The sequence below is a fragment of the Mustela lutreola genome, chromosome 12 (genome assembly GCF_030435805.1).
Source record: "Mustela lutreola isolate mMusLut2 chromosome 12, mMusLut2.pri, whole genome shotgun sequence".
In the NCBI taxonomy this organism is placed as follows: domain Eukaryota; kingdom Metazoa; phylum Chordata; class Mammalia; order Carnivora; family Mustelidae; genus Mustela; species Mustela lutreola.
Genome location: NC_081301.1, coordinates 73,536,145 through 73,558,687, shown reverse-complemented (window position 1 = coordinate 73,558,687; position 22,543 = coordinate 73,536,145). Strand labels below are relative to the sequence as shown.

The following is a 22,543-nucleotide window of genomic DNA, read 5'->3' as shown; positions in this document are numbered from 1 at the left end:
TCCCTACACTTTGATGAGTTTTGATGAGGAAGGGATGCTGTACTTTGTCAAATGCTTTTTCAGCGTCTATTGAGAGTATCATATGGTTCTTGTTGTTTCTTTTATTAATGTATTGTATCACATTGATTGATATGCGGATGTTGAACCAACCTTGCACCCTGGAATAAATCCCACTTGGTCGTGGTGAATAATCCTTTTAATGTACTGTTGAATCCTATTGGCTAGTATTTTGTTGAGTATTTTCGCATCTGTGTTCATCAAGGATATCGGTCTATAGCTCTCTTTTTTGGTGGGATCCTTGTCTGGTTTTGGGATCAAGGTGATGCTGGCCTCATAAAATGAGTTTGGAAGTTTTCCTTCCATTTCTATTTTTTGGAACAGTTTCAGAATAGGAATTAGTTCTTCTTTAAACGTTTGGTAGAATTCCCCCGGGAAGCCATCTGGCCCTGGGCTTTTGTTTGGAGATTTTTGATGACTGTTCCAGTCTCCTTACTGGTTATGGGTCTGTTCCGGTTTTCTATTTCTTCCTGGTTCAGTTGTGGTAGTTTATATGTCTCTAGAAATTCATCCATTTCTTCCGGATTGTCCAATTGTTTGCATAGAGTTGCTTACAATTATCTGTATTTCTTTGGTGTTAGTTGTGATCTCTTCTCTTTCATTCATGATTTTATTTATTTGAGTCCTTTCTCTTTTCTTTTTGAGAAGTCTGGCTAGGGGTTTATCAATCTTATTAATTCTTTCAAAGAACCAGCTCCTAGTTTCATTGATTTGTTCTGTTGGGGGGTTTTTTGTTTTTATTTCATTGATTTCTGCTCTGATCTTTATTATTTCTCTTCTCCTGCTGGGTTTAGGGTTTCTTTCTTGTTCTTTCTCCAACTCCTTTAGGTGTAGGGTTAGGTTGTGTACTTGAGACCTTTCTTGTTTCTTGAGAAAGGCTTGTACCACTATATATTTTTCTCCCAGGACTGCCTTTGCTGTGTCCCACAGATTTTGAACCGTTGTGTTTTCATTATCATTTGTTTCCATGAATCTTTTCAATTCTTCTTTAATTTCCTGGTTGACCCATTCATTCTTTAGAAAGATGCTGTTTAGTCTCCATGTATTTGGGTTCTTTTCAAACTTCCTTTTGTGGTTGAGTTCTAGCTTTAGAGCATTGTGGTCTGAAAATATGCAGGGAATGATCCCAATCTTTTGATACCGGTTGAGTCCTGATTTAGGACCGAGGATGTGATCTATTCTGGAGAATGTTCCATGTGCACTAGAGAAGAATGTGTATTCTGTTGCTTTGGGATGAAATGTTCTGAATATATCTGTGATGTCCATCTGGTCCAGTGTGTCATTTAAGGCCTTTATTTCCTTATTGATCTTTTGCTTGGATGATTTGTCCATTTCAATGAGGGGAGTGTTAAAGTCCCCTACTATAATTGAATTATTGTTGATGTGTTTCTTTGATTTTGTTATTAATTGTTTTATATAGCTGGCTGCTCCCACGTTGGGGCACAGATATTTAAAATTGTTAGATCTTCTTGTTAGACAGATCCTTTGAGTATGATATAGTGTCCTTCCTCATCTATTATAGTCTTTGGCTTAAAATCTAATTGATCTGATATAAGGATTGCCACCCCTGCTTTCTTCTGATGTCCATTAGCATGGTAAATTGTTTTCTGCCCCCTCACTTTAAATCTGGAGGTGTCTTCGTGTCTGAAATGAGTTTCTTGTAGGCAATATATAGATGGGTCTTGTTTTTTTATCCATTCTGATACCCTGTGTCTTTTGATTGGGGCATTTAGCCCATTAACATTCAGGGTAACTATTGAGAGATATGAATTTAGTGCCATTGTATTGCCTGTAAGGTGACTGTTACTGTATATTGTCTTTGCTCCTTTCTGATCTACTACTTTTAGGCTTTCTCTTTGCTTTTAGAGGACCCCTTTCAATATTTCCTGTAGAGCTGGTTTAGTGTTTGCAAATTCTTTCAGTTTTTGTTTGTTCTGGAAGCTTTTTATCTCTCCTTCTATTTTGAGTGATAGCCTAGCTGGATATAGTATTCTTGGCTGCATGTTTTTCTTGTTTAGTGCTCTGAATATATCATGCCAGTTCTTTCTGACCTGCCAGGTCTCTGTGGATAAGTCTGCTGCCAATCTAATATTTTTACCATTGTATGTTACAGACTTCTTTTCCGGGGCTGCTTTCAGGATTTTCTCTTTGTCACTAAGACTTGTAAATTTTACTACTAGGTGACGGGTGTGGACCTATTCTTGTTGATTTTGAGGGGGGTTCTCTGTGCATCCTGGATTTTGATGCTTGTTCCCTTTGCCAGGTTAGGGAAATTATCTCCAATAATTTTCTCCAATATACCTTCTGCTCCCCTCTTTCTTCTTCTTTTGGAATCCCAATTATTCTAATGTTGTTTCGTCTTATGGTGTCACTTATCCTTTGAATTCTCCCCTCGTGGTTCAGTAGCTGTTTGTTTATCCCTCTTTTGCTCAGCTTCTTTATTCTCTGTCATTTGGTCTTCTATATCGCTAATTCTTTCTTCTGCCTCATTTATCCTAGCAGTGAGAGCCTCCATTTTTTATTGCACCTCATTAATAGCTTTTTTGATTTCAACTTGGTTAGATTTTAGTTCTTTTATTTCTCCAGAAAGGGCTTTTATATCTCTCGAGAGGGTTTCTCTAATATCTTCCATGCCTTTTTCGAGCCTGGCTAGAACCTTGAGAATCATCATTCTGAACTCTTGATCTGACATCTTACCAATGTCTGTATTGATTAGATCCCTAGCCTTCGGTACTGCCTCTTGTTCTTTTTTTTGTGGTGAATTTTTCCGCCTTGTCATTTTGTCCATATAAGACTATATGAAGGAGCAAGTAAAATACTAAAAGGGTGGCAAAGACCCCATGAAAATACACTTTAACCAAATCAGAAGAGACCCCAAATCATGGGGGGGAGAAAGCGGATAAAAAGATGTTCAGAAAAAGAAACAATTAAAAAAAGAAAACGAATAAAGAAAAAATATAAAAAAGAAAATATATATGATTAGATAAACTAGTTTAAAAACGTTAAAAGAGAAAAGGGTAAAAGTTTAAAAAAAAATTAGCAGAAGAAGAAAAAAAAATTGAAAAAAATTAAATTAACTGCAAGACTAATAAATCATGGGGAGAAAGCCATGAGTTCCGTGCTTTGCTTTCTCCTCCTCTGGAATTCTGCTGCTCTCCTTGGTATTGAACCTACACTCCTTTGTAGGTGTACTTGGTCCTGGCTGGATTTCTTGTTGATCTTCTGGGAGAGGGGCCTGGTGTAGTGATTCTCAGGTGCCTTTGCCCCAGGCGGAATTGCACCACCCTTACCAGCACCGCCCTTACCAGGGGCCGGGCTGAGTAATCCCCTCAGCTTTGCTTTCAGGAGCTTTTGTTCCCTGAGCGGAGGACAGGAATACAAATGGCGGCCTTCTGGTCTCCGGCCTGGAGGAGCGAGAGCCTGGGGCCCCACGCCTCGGTACGCCCTCAGAGAATAGTGCCCAATAACTCCCTTCTCCCTGGCCTCTGGCCGCGCTCCGAGCTCTCTGAGCCTGCTACCGGTTCAAGGCAACCCTGAGCTGAGAGCTCACTCCTCGGCTCTGTCTCTGTAGCCGGCTTCCCCGTTCTAATACCTGCAAGCTCTGTGACACTCAGCCACCCCCGATCCTTCTGTGACCCTGGGGTACCTGAGGCCACGCTGACCCCGCGTGAGCTTCACCCCGGTTTAGCCTCTGGAGCGATGTCCCTCAGCGGAACAGACTTTTAAAAGTCCCGATTTTATGCTCTGTTGCTCCGCCGCTTGCCAGGAGCCTGCCCCTTCCCCCCCGGGGTCTATCTTCCCGTCGCTTTGGATTCACGTCTCCGCCGGTCCTACCTTTCAGAAAGTGGTTGATTTTCTGTTTCTAGAATTGCGGTGGTTCTTCTCTTCAATCTCCCGTTGGATTTGCAGGTGTTTGCAATGTTTAGATAAGCTATCTAGCTGATCTCCTGCTACCTGATGTAGCCTCAGCCTGCTACTTCTCCGCCATCTTGACTCCTCTCCCTCCTCAGATGTATCTTTTAACTAGTTATTGTTTTACTTTCAATTTTCTTTCTTTCTTTTTTTCTTTTCGTGTTTTTTTTTTTGTTTTGTTTTGTTTTGTTTTGGTGGTAGGGTGCATGTTTTAATATTTTAAACTGCCTTACAACTTTCTGGAGAATTTTAGAGATAGGCATTATATGCTCATCCTTGATAATAATAAACTTCCTAATAAATCTTTGATTTTTAGCTTAATGTAGTAGTGTTTCTTAATTTCATATAGATTATAGTATAAACTGTATATATTCATATTCTAGATTTGAACTTATTTTTCTGGGCATTAGAGAACCTAATGTTGGTTAAGCTTTTGAAAAGTTAGTATCGGTGGAATAATCTGTTTCATGTTTAATTTATTGAATAAACTCAGGTAAATTATAAGTCTGAATGTTCTTAGTTTTTAGAATGCTTTGGTATAGTGCCTATAATTTTACATTTTTTTCCTCTGTATTTGCTTTCTCTTGCAGTTAATGTGAAAATAAATATTTTGTTAATAGGCTGAGGTGAAGTGTGTCCTGATATAATAAAAAAAATTGTATAATGAGCATTCATTTGATGAATTTATATATAAATGTATATTTTTATATATGTCATATATATACTTATATATATGTTTAACATATATAAATATAATTATCAGGAAGTCTTTTGAAAGGTTGTAAAGTGTGTATCATTGTAGGAAATTAAGCATATTTTCAGCATTGTCCAGCAATATAAGGCTACAAGAAAGGAAAAGTTAATCATTTGTAATGCTAATTTCTTATAAAATCTAATCTGGCAATTATCTAGTTGGATAATTGGGTTTTTCTTTTTTACTTTTAAAGCAGTATTAAAAATCTCTTTATTAATACTAGTACTTGTAGTGATAAAGCTATCTCATTTAGACTCCTCCATTAACTAACATTTGATACCCTTGAAGGTATCTCTCAGAATTCCTTTATGCATGGTTGATGTCGACATTAAGTCGTGCTGATGGCTCTCAGATGGCAGAGGAAAGGATCATGGAAGAGCAGCAGAAAGGCCGGAGCAGTAAAAAAACAAAAAAAAAGAAGAAAGGTACCATGGATTATTTTTAAATTTAAGAAGTAACTAACATTGGAGTACACTTTAATTTCTACAAACAGTTGGAGAACTGCCTATGCCTTGCTATAAGTGAATTAGTCCTTATATCTCTGTTCTTGCCCATCTTCTCTTCAGAAAGTATAAGGTAGAGAGTGAATCCCAGTGTTAGTGACCCAAGCCTCTTTGGTGCTTTCCCTTGCTTTTCTTTTACTTCTTTGCTATTTTATGTGTTAGAAGACCTTAGGACAAGAAGTAGCCACATGGAATGTGTAAGCAGGATGAGTCAAGGAACAAGGCAGCAGGAGACCCTTGATCTTTTGACAGAAGGCTGACCAGTTGGAGGGCAGTCGATCTGGAGCTGTGCTGTTATAGTGGCACAGAAAGATAATCACAGAGGGCCTTGGTGCAACACCCAAAGCCCAGGAGAAGGAAGAAATGTTTCAGAGACACTGCTCTCTTGATCACTAGTAGAAGGGTACAGATATTGCTACAAATGCTACAAAATATTACTGTGTATTTCATTAGGATTTCAACAGTTTGGATGGGTTTTTCAATAACTGTAATGAGTGGGTTTTCTGTTTCAGAAATTAAGTCCGCATGGTGAATTCAAAAGTTAAAATAATTTCATATTAGAATTTTATGGTATTATTTAGGGAACATAGCTTTTTAAAAAGCCTTTCAGTTATATTTTAATTTTTATAGATTTGGGCCATAAACTAAAACTTAACCTATAGGAACAAACTTTGAATTTTTAATTTTAGTATACAAGGTGGAAGATTTTTTTTTAAATTAGATTTTCTTCTGCGGTAATGCAAGAGGAGGGGGAAAACTGTGGATAATTTTCTTTTTAATTATAGTTCGCCCCTTGAGCCGAGAAATTACAATGAGCCAGGCATATCAGAACATGTGTGCTGGGATGTTTAAAGTAAGTTGTCACAAATGAAGTTGTCTTTGCTTTTTAACTACATTGCTGTTACATAGTTTAATTAAAATGGACTCTTTTCTCTGATTCTTTCCAGATTCTAATTTCACCTTTGTGTTTACTATCTGCTTAAAGTTTACCTTTTTTCCAAGTCTAGTTTTCATTAATTTGCTTAACAAGTATTTGTAGACAAGTACTAATTTAACACACTTGCCATGTGTCACATATCTTCTACTGAATACATTTAAGAACGCCAACTGTAATCAGATGTGATCCTTGTCTCAGGTGTCTAGGTAATGACAGGTCAGGTGATATGTGTGACATAAGTAATAAGAGAAGGCAGAGTTTCTGATTCATGATCAGAAAAGGTTTCTTGGAAGAGATGGGGTTTGTATTTCTTTAGGAGCATATTAGGAAGAGAGTAGGCTCCACAATGAATGGCTTAAGCAAACATTTTCAGGAGTTAGCAAGTACTCTTTTTTTTTTTTTTAAGATTATTTATTTGACAGATCACAAGTAGGCAGAGAGGCGGGAAGGGGGGTGAAGCAGACTCCCTGCTGAGCAGACAGCCAGATGCAGGGCTCGATCCCAGGACTCTGGGATCATGACTCGAGCCGAAGGCAGAGGCTTTAACCCACTTAGCCACCCAGGCTCCCCACAGGAGCTAACTCTTAAGTTGTACTTGGCAATTCAGGAAATTGAGGCAGCTTATATTCAAATATATCAAACAGAACATGGACTTCTGTTTGAGAAATAGGACCTATGCTTTTCTTATTATAATAGGACTTTTTTTCCTAAGAAACTTTTACTTGAAGGTTTCAAAGCAACTATAAAAGCATGTGTCATAGCAGAATAATGTGCATATGTTACAATTTCACTGGGAAAATTCGTAATGGGTTAAACACTGGAACTTGAAAAATTTTTATGTAAATATGGCATATAACATAAAAATGAATACTGAAGCCAGTTTTTCTCTTCCTATTCCTGATATCTGAACCTTAAAATTGTTTTAACTCTGTGTAAATAGCTGTTTCTTGTTTTCTACTCTGCATTAATGAGGAATTCACTTTTTCAAATTGATAGACACTTTTATTTTCTTTTTCCTTAGACCATGGTAGCATTTGACATGGATGGCAAAGTACGAAAACCCAAGTTTGAGCTTGATAGTGAACAAGTTCGATACGAGCACAGATTTGCTCCATTCAACAGCGTAATGACGCCACCGCCAGTGCACTATCTGCAGTTCAAGGTGACTCTGCTCACTAAAGCAATTGTAAAGGAAGTAGTCTTAGACCGGCTTAGAGATACGCTGTTTGTACCTAGCCGTTTCTTTAAAATAATCAAATCAGACTATTACTGGACCAGTGACAAGGTGATAAAAGAATTTTAATTCCTGTGAAAATTATTTGGCTCTTTTTGGATGCACTCATTCCATTAAGAGTTATTTTAAGTATGGGGATCAGATGAGGTAATTGGGAATTAAATATTATGTAGGGAAAAATAGGGACATGTGTCTAGTGTTTGGTTTAGTGTCAATATATGAAACATGAGTCAGGGTAGAATTTTTAATTATAAAAGCTGTTTTAGAGTTTTTCATATTAAACATGTTTTGAATAATACAGTATTCCACCTCCCCTTTTTAGGAAATGTCTGACCTCAATAAATACAGCCCTCCTCCTCAGTCTCCAGAACTGTATGTGGCAGCTAGTAAGCACTTTCAGCAGGCAAAAATGATCCTGGAAAATATCCCAAACCCAGACCATGAGGTAAGCAGTCACAGTAATTCTGGAGGAAAAGCTTGGCAGGAAATACGTATCTTACTACTGGATGATAAATGAACCTTACCATGTGAATAGTGAAGCCTTTCATGTTTCTGGCATGGATTTTAAGTGGCTTTGCTAGCCTAACCTTGTAAGACTTAAAATTAGCTCATGAAAGCAAGTAGCTCCTTTGTGTAAATTTAGAGATCAGTGCACAGAAATTAAGACAGAGTATGTAGGAGGACAAGAAATGGGATTCAGAGTGATCCACAGTTTAGAAATGATGACATTTAAATTTTTTTATTTTAATGTATAGTTTATGATACTAAAATCTAATTATATAAATCTTAAAAAATATGAAAAATGCTCTGGTCAGTTATCACAGGAAGTAAAAACCTATTCCACTTGACCATTTAAAATAGAGCCTACTGTTCAAAGACTTTGTTTTGACATACTATCCCACAGACCTTGGAACTTGCAGAATCCGAAGTTGCAGCCACTGGTTGCTTTCACAGTTTGCTGTGCCTGATAATACTGACATGCATGCATTCCGCACACGAGAATGCCTTGCGTATAACACTCAGACTGCTAGGGGAGTATATCTTGGTACAACCTCCATGAAAGGGAAGTTCATAGCAGTTACCTGTTAAAAAAAGCACAGATGGTTAGGCCAAGCAGTTCTGCTGCTTGGGGTTTATCTAACACATGTGCCTGTGTGGGCAGTGAGGGAAGCAAGTAGCTAATACACAAGAGTCCTCATTGCAGCAGGATTCTCAGAGCAAAGAAGTGAGGAAACTTCACTGCCCCTCAACAGAGACTGTCAAATGAGTGATGATACATCATACCAGACTGCGGAGTCTTGAAAAGGACACAGAAGGTGGTTACATACCGTAATGGAATGTTCTTGAAAGAGCGAAGCACTGAACGGTGTATAGTATGTTGCCGTTTCAATCGAAAGGGGCCCAGGGATTGTGTGTGTGTGCACATGTATCTCCAGAAGGAGATGTGAGAATTATGTGAGAGTTGATAACAATGTTGGTTTCTTGGGAGGGGAACCTTGGGAAACAGGGATAGGAGAGAGATGACTTTTATGTTCTGTGTAATCATGTAATAAAATACAAGGGGGAATGTAAAAATTAGAGGAAGGTACCTATAATAGACGGCATAAGTCCTTCAGTGAACTTAATTCGTTTATTCAGCAAATACTTGTTGACGGTCTACTGTGTCCGCAGCCCTGTGGTGAAAACTAGACAAATCTCTGCCCTCTTAAGGGCAGAGGTTGTAGACAGTTATATTGTGTACTAGAAGATCATAAGACTATGAAGAAAAATCAAGCTGGGAATGGAGATCGTGAATACTGTAAGGAGGCGGCGGTGGCGGATTAGGCTTTTTTAAGGCAGCTGGTGAGCAAATCTCTGAAGAAGGTGAAAAAGCAGGTCCCATGGCCACTGCGGATGGAGCCGAATGGGCAGAGGGATCTGCACATGTAAAGGAAGGCCCGGAGGGTACGGACTGGTGTGGCCGGAGTGGGATGAACGAGGCGTGCTCACTTTGGAGGTTTTAGACCAGATTGGATTTTTGTTCTGAAGGTTCACTCTGGCCCCTGTGCTGAAAGTAGCTGGTGGTAGGGGCAAAGAGCCAGTGGGGGCCACAGCAGTCGCCTGTGAGAGAGGACGTGGTCGGTGGAGGGATCCAAAGCAAGTTGGACTGATGGCGGGTGAGGGAGAGAGGAGTTAGGGAGGACTTCGGGATTTTGGCCTCAGCCTCTGGGTGGGGGGAACCAGTGGAAGAGGCTGCAAGTGGATGCGGAGCTGGTGGGCTGAGGAGTTAGGAGCTCAGGTTGGGATGTGCCTGTTGGAGGCCCGGATGCAGCTGTCATGTGGACGGGCGGATGTGTTAGTTGGGGCTGAGGAGAAGCTGTTCCAGACTTGTGGTGAGATGTGTTTCTGGAGAGAGGTCCGTCAGCAACCAGGAGCAGGGGGAGCTTCTTTCTTCAGGTTGCACATCACTCCCTCTCCGGAGGAATGCAGCCTTCCAGTCAGTCCTCTGCTGTTTGTCTGTTCAGGTGAAACCTTCCAGGCAAGTGTAGTCAGGAGTGACAGGAAACACAGGACACCTCCTACTCACTGGCGTGGTTCTGAGCTCGGAGTGTGTATTGGGTCACTTAGTAATCCTCCCAGCAGGTCTGTGCGGTGGTGGCGAGTCTGTCCCCATGCTTATAGATGCAGAAACTGGGAAACAGAGAGGCTAGAGAACTTGCCAGGGGTTTGCTAGCTAGTACCTGATGTCCAAGCACTCCAGCTGTGGAGTCTGGGCCACATGGGCTCCGCTGCTGCCTTTGCGGCCGGATGCTCTTCAGGCTTGCTGAGAGCAGACCCGGGGTCCCACGGCTGGCCCACGCAGAGTGCTCTGTGGTCATGGAAAAGTGTGTCTGTTCGTTTTAAGTTGCCTTAGTAAAATATCAACATTTACCTTGTGCAAAGTACCTATATTATAAAGACATTTTGACTCTGAATTTTAGGTTTTGATAGCTTAATGTTGCTCATTGTTTAGGTCAATAGAATTTTAAAGGTTGCCAAACCCAACTTTGTGGTCATGAAGTTATTGGCAGGAGGACACAAAAAGGAATCTAAGGTAAGTGCACTGTGGGGAAAGTAAATGGGCATTAAATTATTGTAGAACTTTAAAAAAAAAAAAAAAATCATCCCTTTAAAAGAGGTTCCGTGGCAGAAAAATAACTAGAGCTTCCCCTTTTATTTTGAAACTTACAGATTTTATTGATTTAAAATTTCTAAAGTCTGCCCTTCCATTCCCCTCCGTTGCATAAATTACTATGAGTAAAACAGAAAAACAGAAAATGTGAGAAAACAAACTTATTATGGGAGAGGTATTTAAAAAGTCCTCTGCCTGTGGAAAAGTTAATGCTTCAGTAATCAAAGGCTTTGTTCAGTGGCTCAAGAGATGGCAAATTCTGTCAACTTTACTTGCTGATGCTGTCAACGTGTGTGCTGCCGAGCATTGGCGAACCGCATGTACCTTGTGTCTGACGACTCCCATTGCGTCTTGCTATCGGCCTTCCTCAGCCTCGGCCTTGCTTTACTAGAGGCGGTTTCGTTGCTGTACTGTATTGTCCATGACCCAGGAACTGAACGGTGTGCTCACTCACCCCCCCTTTCCTGTGATTTAAGTCCGTTTGCCTTTGTTAGCTAGTCGACTTTGATAAACCCAGAAATAAGCTCATTTTTTTCCCTCCAGATTTGTAAATACATTTCTTTCTTTTCTGCCTTTCTTTACAGGTTCCTCCTGAATTTGATTTCTCTGCTCACAAATACTTTCCTGTTGTAAAACTTGTTTGAGAGACATTGAAAAGGGGACATCAAGGGGCAGAATCTACTTTCAGATTCTAAGGGGATTGATCCATCCGTCAGTCTCAGCACATAACGTGAAGTGAAATGGATTTCTTGGATAACAGCCTATTATAAGAGATACTTTTAATTTGACAGCCTTATACGACGTGAATGAAAACTGCTGTTTTAAAGTGGTTATGTTCCATGGATGAAACTGGTCTTACCGAATGCAGTGATGAACGTTATATGGTTTTATTACAGATTTAATCATAAATCATTTTTTATGAATGAGTGAAAATAGTGTTTGTAAAGGTTAATAAATTTCTTGACAAAAAATGCACTACTGGAAATGAAAAACAACAGCACTTTGATGCATGTTAAGAACTGAAGGTTTTTACTCTTGAGTAGTTCAAACAGATTATTCAAAAGTTTCAAAACAAGGGATTGATCAAACACTTGAACGGGGTTTTGGCAAAATACACTTAAAAGGGAATGGGCGGGGGGAACCTCTAAACTGTCTAGGGAGACTAAGTTACATGGGGATTGTGATTTTGTGTGTGATGTCTTAAACTCTATACCTATAAGAATATAGACGTTTTTTTAAAAACATCCTTTAATTGTTCATATTGGCACTTTGAAAACATTCTGCTTAATGTTTGCTGGTGACATTATTCGAGAGGTGGGCATGTGTAGATTGTTAATTTTTAGGGTTGGGTTTCAGTGTAGCATACTTCTTGTTCACTAATTTTCAGTGTAACCCATGCAAGGTTTTCAAGTGGGGATCTTTCCATTATCTGCTGGCTTCCACCTGTACCTTTTAAGTGCCCAGTGCTAGAGGCCCTACCTCCTTTCCTGCTCAGTCCTCTTCCTGGCTCATGCTGCCAGGGATTTTTATTCTGTATTAGATGGCTAAAGCCTTGGTTTGTAAGACTTGTTATATGAAGCTTATGCATAAATTTAAAGGAGATATTTCAAGTCCTTTAACTTCCCCAGAGGTATGTTTCACAGGCACACCAGTAAGGATGGAAGCATTTTACTTGAGCTTGTTCAGAAGTGCATGGGATGAGACCAACTTTGAGTAATCCTTCAATCTATACATTATTGGAATTTTATAAGCCAGTTTTTAGGGACACTGGCTCAGTACACTTTAAGTATTGCTCTGTGCTGAGAAATAGTACATAAACATTTAAATACACAATAAAGCTACTTCCCCAACTTTGATACTAATGAACATTTTCAGAATCTAACAATGTAAAAAAGAAAAAAACAGCCTACAATTCATGGAATCTTTTTTAATTTTTTGTAAAATTCAGAGTCAAGTATTAGAAGTTGTTGAGAATTCTATAAACTATAGTTATTTATAATAATCTCTTAGTGGGAGTAGACCACGCCCTTGGGCCTTAAAGGCTCCTGAATTCACACTTGTCTTGTACCACTCCAGGTTCTGCTGAGAATAGATAACCAGCCACTACCCATTAAAACAATCATGCCAGTTACTGATCTAGTTATTTCATGACCGCACACTGACTTAACACATATTGGTTTATTTCTCAAATTCCATCACACGAAAGTACATTAAGTATTTGCAGCGCTGTCATTACTCAAGAAGTCTGAGTATTGTGCAGGGAATCTGCAGTCCCATCTGCAGAAGAAAAGATGAGTCCTCCCATTCCTGTCTACATACCATTTGAGAATATAGAGAAAGTGTAAATTACAGAGCTCACACCTATTAAAAATTGGAATAGGTGCTGATTAAAAAGACCAAAGTAGGGGTTTTTACGTATTTATATTACACAGGTTTTTGTTTTGCTTTTTAAAAAAACAAAAACAAAACAGCCACGTCACCTCTAAATTGTTGCCTCAAAACAAGTGCCTGTGTGATGTGAAGGTAAGCCAGTGGTAAGAAAGCATGACTGGAGAGATCGCTCACAGTACACACCTCCTGAACGAAGGGCCTTTGATGCCTCTATACATGAAGATGGAAACAGCATGGTTATTTTTTACTTATATTGATGACCCATCTTAGTCCACAAGGTTTAAGGCAGACCACCACTCTTGATCCATGATTGGCAAGCTGATTCTTCAGGGATCCAGTAGGGCAGTAAAGAAAACAAAGCAGCTGAACAGTCAGTCTTGTTTCTTAGAACTCTGCACACTAATTAAAATGAAATGAATAGACGCTTTATTGAAAAAGCAAGAGAGACTATTAAGCGTAAGGCTAAGACACAAAGGGAATCTTACAAACACCCTTCTTTAGTTGCCTTTTCTGGGTAGAAAAGTTTAATCTTAGTAATTAAGTAAACAGATAACCTATAGGGTAGCATTCACATTGGAGATCTTAACCTGAATGCAAACCAGGTCCTGCCTTCAGTGCCAGCCAGGGGCACCGGAGTCCAGACCAGGTGAGGGGCCTGGCATGTGGCTCATCAGCTGTCCAGCCTGCGGCACAGCCCTGTAACTTATCTGGACCCCCGTTTCCTCTCCAAAGTTAACTGGTTATCCCAGGTGGTCTGAGGCTCCTGCATCTCAAGTCCGGTGACGTGTATTTAATAAGCATCACCACCTTCTTACCCTCAAGACCTCAGCATCCTGTGTATGACTCTGCCAGTCATTTTTAAGTGGCAAGAGCCTATTTACTGGAAATACTGAGAAGCAACTCAATCTGAATTACGATTAGTCCTTTTCAAATTAACATTAACTTTTGATTTTTAAATCACTTTTGATAAGTCATTTGCCACAAGCCAAATTTATGAACTGTGGCAAAAACAACTGTTGCATTTCTCTTGCCTTTCTAAATTCTCCCCCTGTGTAACACTGTATATGCTCTTAACATCAGCTTCCTCTTTTTTCCCTACGATGGTGCAGTAGGCAGTCTGTCCACAGCAAACATGCCCCTGTAGTGCTGTGCTGCCCCCCCCCCCACCTTGCTCTGCCACAGGCCCCAGGGTCATCTCTGCTTTGGCCCTGTTCTGTCTGAAGTCTGATCCACTCATGGCTCTTGGTAATACAGACTTAATACAGAAGATTTTGCTTTGTCCACACATTATTAAGCAAAGTAAAAATAGATCACAAATGTTCAAATGACAAGTCAAGCATTTTTGTATGTTAATGACAGGTTATACAAATAGGGTTTTTTTTTAAATTCTCACATAAAATGCCTTTGTATATAGACTTGTTTAAAACTGTTGCTAGTGATGTTTGTTTAACAGTTTTGTGCTCCAGGCCTCTGACTGTCTGAACCAGAAGTGAGCACATGAGAGCATAAGCCAGTAATCATTCGGCACTGACGTGGGAGAACAGAAGTACCAGGCTGGTACGGGCCACTCGGCACAGCATGTGAAGAAGGACACCAGAGGGACCAGAGAAGAATTCTTAGGTGTGGCGGGTCTCTTGGTGTCAGAAGACAGTCTCCTCCTACAGGCTTTGATTTTTTTTTTTTTTTTTAAGTTACATTCCAGAATCTCTGAAGCACCACTGTCCCCATACTTGGAGAACTTGGGTTCTGTTTTTGATGTTGATTTGCTCATACCTATTAGCTGACAAATTTTGACACCTTAGTATAAACACCTTGAAAATACCCCCCAAAACCATCTCTAACACAATCATTTTCCTACATAAAGTACATATTAAAACTCCACAATAATCATCTTTAGATGTATATTTTACTTAGGACATTTCACAGTATTCATCCCCTCATAAATATTTTGTAGTGATCTCTCTTCAATCCTGAGGTATAGGATTCCAGTTGATTCAGAGTGTTTGGTTCTTCTTTTCACGCTGATCAAGTAAATTTATCATGTCTCCTTTCTGATTTTCAGCATTAAGAACTAAAAAAGAAAAATAAATAAAAACCATAACCTAACATTAAATATTTAGGGAAACCAGCCAGGCAGTTTCTGTTTGACCTGAGTATATAGGAACTGCTTCATCAGGAGGACAGTATCTCCCACAGCAACATAATGGGGAACTGCATTGCTAATCAAGGACAAGATAGTGAAGAGACTACATGTATAGCCAACATGGTGTCATGAAATAAAGCTGTAACACCTAAAAACGTCCTACTTAATAAAATAATGCCCCATGTACTCATAAAATTTGTGACACAACCACAACTCTTCCGTGCTCCATGCATCCCTGTTGGTGTCCCTCCCAACAGGAAGCACAAGGCCCTCAGAGCTCCCTGCAGCTTCAGTCAGCACTTGCGTCTCTGAAGCTTCTGCTTTCCAGAGCTGAAGTCTTTATGTGGCTCCCATCATCCTTACTCTATCCTTTGACACACACAGGACATACAAAGACCTCACAAAACCTAAAACCACCATGCTGATTTACAACTAAAACACATTAAATGGTTAATGATTTCGTTAAATGCCTTAATACTGTCTTTTAAAGTTCTCTAATAAAGTTGGAACGAATGCCTTTTTCTCACTTCCTGGAGCAAGCAGGATCGCAAACTGTTTCAATGATAGAATCTTAAAATGATGGTGACGACAATCCTTGAAACTTAAAGCTTACAGAGAATTTTTCTTTGCCCATATCCTTCGTTTGAAGCCTCATACCAGGTGAAATATGATCCTGGGACCCCTGTATGTAGGGGGTGAAAATCCCAGAGCTCTACTGCAAAGCCAAACATTTAGGGACACTAGACTGATTTGAAAGGATAATAAAACAGAGATTAGTACCGTAACCACACCAGGTAGTCAAGGACTGAGGTACACAAATGAGTGGAATCGATGACAGGAACAGAAAAAGACTGTATTTGTTTAAAATTCTGACTTGCTAATATGTTTGTTTTGCGTTAAAAAAAAATCACCTAAACAGTCTAAGAAAAATCAAGTTAGAACCTATTTCTAAAAACCTCAAATAACTCTGCCAACTGTAATAAATGCTGGATGAAATATGAAAAGATACTTTAAAGAACACACTTTTTTTTTTTTTAAAGAGAGAGCAAGAGCAGGAGGGAGAGGGAGAAGCAGGTCTCCTGCTGAGCAGGGAGTATGACGTGGGGCTCGATCCCAGGACCCTGGGATCACAACCTGAGCAGAAGGCAGACACTTAACTGAGCCACCCATGCGCCCCGAGAACACACTGTTGAATCAAATCCAGGTTGAGAGACTCTACCAAATAACTGGCCAGAACACTTCAAAAACTATCAACGTCCTAAGATAAAAACAGATGGTTTTGAGTTAAAGGACCCTAGGGAGGTGTGACACTATGGTATATAATTCTGGATTATTATATCTTGGACCAGAAAAGGAATATTAAGTTGGACAATTCACTGAATTTGCATAATAGCATTGTATCGATATTCATGTCTTCATTTCAATAATGGGACTGTGGTTATGTGAAATGTTAATATTTGAGGAACCTGGGCGAAAGGTATATGGAAGGGGCGCCTGGGTGGCTCAGTGGGTTAAGCCTCTGCCTTCAGCTCAGATCATGATCTCAGGGTCCTGGGATCGAGCCCCACATTGGGCTCTCTGCTCAGCAGGAAGCCTGCTTCCTCATCTCTCTGTCTGCCTCTCTACTTGTGATTTCTGTCTGTCAAATAAATAAATAAATAAAATCTTTAAAAAACAAATAGTTTAAAAAATAAAAGAGAGGTATATGGAAATTCTGTTTTAAATTAAAATCAATTATTTTCAAACTGCAAAGTTAAAAATTTCAAAGACATTAAACTACACCATCTATAATGGCAATTGAAGAAGGATTCTGTGAGGCCAAATGTGAAGTGGAAGTTCCAACCCCTGAAAGGTAATAAACATTAAAGCTAGCTCTACCCTGAGGACTTCTAAAGCCTGAAGCTCCTCTCTTCACAGCGTGCAAAGATGCAGAGGGACAAAAACTAAAGACGAAGGTTCCAGTCTGGATGGTAAGTCCAGAAGGGTACTTCTAAATAAAGCTGAATCTCAACTCCCAAAGGCTCACGTCCTTGGATTAAGATAAAGGTAATGGAGCATAAGTCTGCCATGAAGATGGCACAGCCAGAAAGACGGCCAGAAACTCCAGTGGTTAGACTGAGGAGGAGGACTTCTTAATTATGAGATGACCGTGCAAGTGTACAGTTTGAACTCACATTTCCTCTGTGATTCAAAAAAATACCTTGAGAATCTACGTTATTAAAAAAGTGGTGATTTTGTCGTGCCCTTTTTGAGACTGCTAGAGGCAAATGACCTCTAGTGCAGTGCCAGTGTAACCCCAGAGGCTTCCTACTGATAACTGTTCCCAGGAAACCAGTAGCTCACGGTTAAAAAGCACAAAACCCCAGAAAAGAAGGTTTCCTAAGGACAATCTGATAAATACCCACAAGGTTTTTCAGATACTGCAACTGGAAGATAAAAACATTTATAAACATGGGCAAAGAATAAGAAAGTTTAGATATGAGAAAATTAGAAACAAAGCATGAATTAACAGATAAGGCATAGCTGAAGGCAAAAACTGGTGATCTCAAAGCTATGTCTGAGGAAATTTTGAATGTAGTAGATCAGGGAAGCAGAAATGGGTATTATGAAAAAAACAGGGTAAGAGACGTGTAGAATGGTAAGACCTAACATTTCTGATCTGAGTTCAAGCAGGAATCAAAATGGGAAGAAGCATTATTCAAAGAGATCTTGACCAAACTCTTCCAGAAGTAGACTTGTCAGATACTTTTAAAAAGGGTGGGGGGGTGGGGGGGACTGTTCTCCTTAGAACAGTGTGGTATAGTGTGAGTCAGCAGGGAAACCAATGGAACAGAAAGTCTGAAATGTGCATACAGAAGTTTATTTGGTAAAGGTGGCACCTCAAGTAAGTAGCCTTGAGCTGGTGTTGCCCTTAGGAAAAAGAAAAATGGAGCCAACCTTGTGCCACATTACCTGAATACATTTGGAATTAATCATGAATTTGAGATCTAAATGTAAAATATAAAAACAGATGATGGTCCTGGAAAAATGGTGGCAACTGTGCCATAGTTTTTGTATTTCAGGGTCCCTACATAAAGCGACTACACTGAAAAACTCAAAAAGTCAGACATTTTCAAGAGTAGATGACAAGGAAGCCTATAGACCCCAAAATACAAGTGGAGACAAAAACAATGGACGGGGTACCTGGCTGGCTCAGTGGGTTAAAGCCTCTGCCTTTGGCTCAGGTCATGATCTCAGGGTCCTGGGATCGAGCCCCACATCGGGCTCTCTGCTCAGCAGGGAGCCTGCTTCCTCCTCTCTCTTTGCCTGCCTCTCTGCCTACTTGTGATCTCTGTCTGTCAAATAAATAAATCTTTAAAAAAAAAAACAAAAAACAAAACAAAAAAAAACAATGGACAGTGCTTGTAGGCTAGCAGAGTCTAGAAAGAAAACAGGAGCCCTGGAGCACCCGATGGGCCTGAGAATAGAACAGGAGAACCCCAAGCAGCCGAAAGACACCAGAAAGCACCTGGGAGAAAGCAGGAGACTTTTTGCTACTCCCGCAGCAGATGACCACAAAGTCGCTGTGGTAAGGACTGAAGGGCCAGGGGAGGCTGAGCCCCATGAACTTCTGACACTCATTTGCCAGGACTCCTTTCTGGGGCTCCCCAGGTAGAGCCCCATGGGGGGAGGGGGAACGGCTGGGTGTGGAAAACAGCTATGGCTGAGCAGGACAGGGAGAAGAGACAGAGGACCTGAAGGTTCAGATTAAAGTGGGGGAAGGTACTAGTGGCCAAAGAAGATAGGACAACTTGAATTTCAAAAAGGATTATAAATACAATTGAACAAAACCCATCAAACAGCTTTAAATTCAATGAATTTGTATTTTCACCTTCAAAGGATGACCGGGAAATAATTCATTATTTTGAAAATGGGTAAATAAAAACAAGCACTTTCATCCTATGTTATATGACTAAAACCACTGACTTGCCTGTTCATAAAAATATTCCAATTAACTACTGGAATAGAAAAAGCTGAATTAGAATACCATGAATGAATTAATGAAAGCACTGAATACCAACTGCTAGTTCTGTCAGGAAAAGAAAGGCGCTCCTTGCCTTCTGATGAAAGAACATGCCATCGCCTCCCACTTTACCAAGGGCTTGTGCCCAATCTGAACCAAGCCTGTGGATACCAGCTGCCAATATGCGGGAAACAGGAAAGAACATACTAAACAGCACTGTGAAGGTACTATCAGCACTATACAGACTATGGAAAACTCCAGGGCAAATGGAGGAAAGGAGTGGAGGGGGAACCTGTAGACTATGATTTTAAGAGCTAGCAATTTTAAGAAGATGGGCAAAATTAAACTCCAGGGATGCCCACTTGAGTGTTCAGCCCACAGAAATGCAAGAAAATACCTACTAGAAAGGTCAGGATAGGGGGCTATTATGGGGAGAAATGGGGCTTCTGGAGGGCTGGTCAAGTTCTAGTCTTTGAGGAGGGTGGGGATGGAATCCTAAAAACATTGTTTTTAGGGGTACTGGGTGGCTCAATCATTAAGCATCTGCCTTCAGTTTGGGTCATGCTCCCAGCGCCCTGGGATCGAGCCCCACTTCGGGCTCCCTCCTGCTCAGCTAGGAACCTGCTTCTCCCTCTGCCTGCCACTCCCACTGTGTGTGTGCTCTGTCAAATAAATATATTTTTTTAAAAAAAGACATTTGTGTGGTTTTCTGAATTTGTGTTTTACTTTTTAATAGAACTAAAAGAAAAATTTGAAAGCATACTTAAACACACAAATGAATTCTTCTAACACTAGATGGAAAAACTTACTATGACTCAATATTCGGAGGCAATAAAAGAAAAGAAACATTTTGAAACATTCACATGGTGAAAACACCATACATAAAACCAAAACAGACTGGGAAGAAGTATTTGCAACTTGCACCACAGATAAAGGGCAATCTCCCTCGAATATAAAGAACTCTTAACCAGGAAAGGAAACACTAAGAATTTGGTAAAATGAATTTTATAAAAAGGAACCATGAAACCACATGATACTACGAGAGGGTATGTGGCAGGGTGATGGCATTAGAGAAGCCACCATCAGACAGGGGTTTTCAATGGATGCTAAAGCCACACCGTTTCAAAGCATCCCCCTCTAGATGACTTCTCAATTACTAAGGGAAAATGGCCCTTTGCAATGGACGAGACCGGCGGGCAATACCTTGACCAAGCCGTCAACCTGCCATGACCTGCCTCCTGGCGGGGAGCTAGAGGAGCACCCTGCAGCTGCAAAACTGTCCAACCGGAATCCAATAACAAGTATATGGACAAATCCAGAAGCTGATACATCCCACTGGCCAGGGCTCTTCAAAATTCCAAATAATAATGCAAAATGCCACTCTACAAAGCTGCTTGGAAGTACTGTGCAGATGTAAGGGCTTTTGGATTACTGATACAGTGTGAGGAGAGGTGACCGAGCCACCTGTTGGAAAATCCTTAGGTGTCATGAAGACAAATCCTCCAGCCAAAACCTGAGGGCTTGATCCCCCCCCACACACACAGACCTTCTGGAAGGTCTTCATCTTGGATTTCTCAATCCTCCCCTTCCTTCCACTGCCCCATGTTCAAAGGCTTCTGAACTGGATGCATTACTAATTTTTTTTTAAGATTTTATTTATTTATTTGACAGACAGAGATCATAAGTAGGCAGAGAAGCAGGCAAAGAGAGAAGAAGGGAAGCAGACTCCCCCGCCAAGCAGAAAGCCTGATGCAGGGCTCGATCCCAGGACCCTGGGATCATGACCTGAGGCGAAGGCAGAGGCTTTAACCCACTGAGCCACCCAGGCGCCCCTGGATGCATTACTTATAACGTAAGTGCTGGGATTCAGTGTTTAGTCACCGCCAAAGAGAACGAAGGACCACAATGTGAAACGCGAGGCAAGCCCACCGCCTCGGCAGGCCTCTTACCGTTCAGGTTTCTGTTGTTCCCTGCTAGGGCTGCCTGCTTATCGGTTTCTGATTCTGCCTCATTTTCATCCATGTTGTAGTCGTCCTCTCCCCCCAGCTTTTGCTCGTGTCTTCCTGAAAAATGAGCACAGGCACAGCCAACACAACCCACATGACTCTCTCGATGCCGCAGGAACTCCAGAGCCCAGTCACAGCTTATCAGGTCTCTCGGCGACCTCTCAGAGAATGGTGGCGCTTGTGTGCCCGCTGCCAGTATGAAGAGCTGGTGCGAGTCCTCCGCTTCCGTACGCCCCCACTTCAACTCTGAGTCCCTATACACCCAGACCCTCAACACAGGGCTGTATTCTGGGCTGGAACTCGGAAAACTAGCTAATTAACCCCAAATCCCAGGGTTGTTTTTGTTTTTGCTTTTTTAAGCGGCCATCAACTCAAGGTTAAAGGAAGGTGCCCCGCTGTTGCTGGAAGCAGGTTTCTAGTTAGTGACGGCACCTCCTGAGAAGGGCCCCTGGCTCCAAGGAAGGAAATGGGAGTGGCTGCTGGGTGCCGAAGGCTTTTCCATCATCCCTACAGAATTAGACCTTTCATCACCGCAGTCAGCCCTGCAGAGGACCTCCACCAGGCTAGTTGATCAGGACCAAAGGCGTTCAAGAGGCATATTCATATATTTACATACACGTATAGGTAAGTAAGCACAATCTTTGAAACGCGTGTCTGGGAGACCTGGTTCTAGTTACATCTCCTGCACTCACAGCCTGAAGTGGAAGCAAAGGCCACGCCTTTGGGCCCTGCGGCTTTACTCTACAGATGTGATGGCAACTGCGGCCCCAGGATGATGCGTCTCCCGCAGGCTCTCAAACCAGTCTCCTCATGCTACCCTCTGTGGCCAGTCTGAAACCTGAGTGCCACTGGGTCAGCCACTCGAGCTTCCTCTTCTTTTTAATTCTTTAACTGAAACCTTGTGAAAACAGTCTTCAGAAAGAGAAACTCGAGCACAAATGAGATCTGGAATCGGTAATTTCCACAAATAAGCACATTCTCCCGTTCTTGTTAGTGACCTGTCCCAGGGTACAGGTATTGTCCATAAGTGTTCCTGGCTCGGCTGGAACAGCTTTTAGGGACATAAATACATCCCAGAATATTGTGTTGATCTCAGTTTTCCCACACTTTATCTTTAAAAGATACACACTGTATCTTTGAAAAAAAAAAAAGAAGAAGAAGAAGAAGAAGTGCACCAAACCAGATGGGATTCATGGGTCACTTTGCTGCCAGGCTCAAATATGCCCGAAACCCCATCTACCCAGTCACCGCCCCCACCGCCCCCCCCCCGTCACGCCCCCCCCCCCCAATTCCAGGCACTGGTGGTGACAACACGTGCGGATGCGGACCCAGGCGGGCCCGGGCCCGTGTTCCAGAGCGGGGGCCGCGTTCACTGGCGCCGAGCGCCCGCCTCACCGCCTCCCTCCGGAGACCGCCCGCAGCCCCCGCCGAGCCGCCGGGTTACTCAGGACA

General features: G+C 41.3%; 2 protein-coding genes across 8 annotated transcripts in view; one reads left to right on the top strand and one right to left on the bottom strand.

Moving 5' to 3' along the window:
- Nucleotides 1–11,792, top strand: part of NAA35 (N-alpha-acetyltransferase 35, NatC auxiliary subunit) — a 99,866-nt gene extending 88,074 nt beyond the window's left edge. For all 4 annotated transcript variants that reach the window (XM_059142468.1, XM_059142467.1, XM_059142466.1 and 1 more), the window contains 6 exons: nucleotides 5,012–5,148; nucleotides 6,012–6,079; nucleotides 7,185–7,325; nucleotides 7,720–7,842; nucleotides 10,390–10,470; nucleotides 11,133–11,792. In XM_059142468.1, the coding sequence (XP_058998451.1) occupies nucleotides 5,012–5,148; nucleotides 6,012–6,079; nucleotides 7,185–7,325; nucleotides 7,720–7,842; nucleotides 10,390–10,470; nucleotides 11,133–11,192 (610 nt within the window). In that variant the 3' untranslated portion in view covers nucleotides 11,193–11,792. The remainder of the gene's footprint in view (nucleotides 1–5,011; nucleotides 5,149–6,011; nucleotides 6,080–7,184; nucleotides 7,326–7,719; nucleotides 7,843–10,389; nucleotides 10,471–11,132) is intronic.
- Nucleotides 11,793–12,711: 919 nt separating this feature from the next.
- GOLM1 (golgi membrane protein 1) overlaps nucleotides 12,712–22,543 on the bottom strand; it is a 58,145-nt gene continuing 48,313 nt past the window's right edge. For all 4 annotated transcript variants that reach the window (XM_059142473.1, XM_059142472.1, XM_059142471.1 and 1 more), the window contains exons 9-10: nucleotides 21,035–21,148; nucleotides 12,712–15,010 (exon numbers count right to left, since the gene is read on the bottom strand). In XM_059142473.1, coding sequence (XP_058998456.1) covers nucleotides 14,934–15,010; nucleotides 21,035–21,148 — 191 coding nt within the window. In that variant the 3' untranslated portion in view covers nucleotides 12,712–14,933. The remainder of the gene's footprint in view (nucleotides 15,011–21,034; nucleotides 21,149–22,543) is intronic.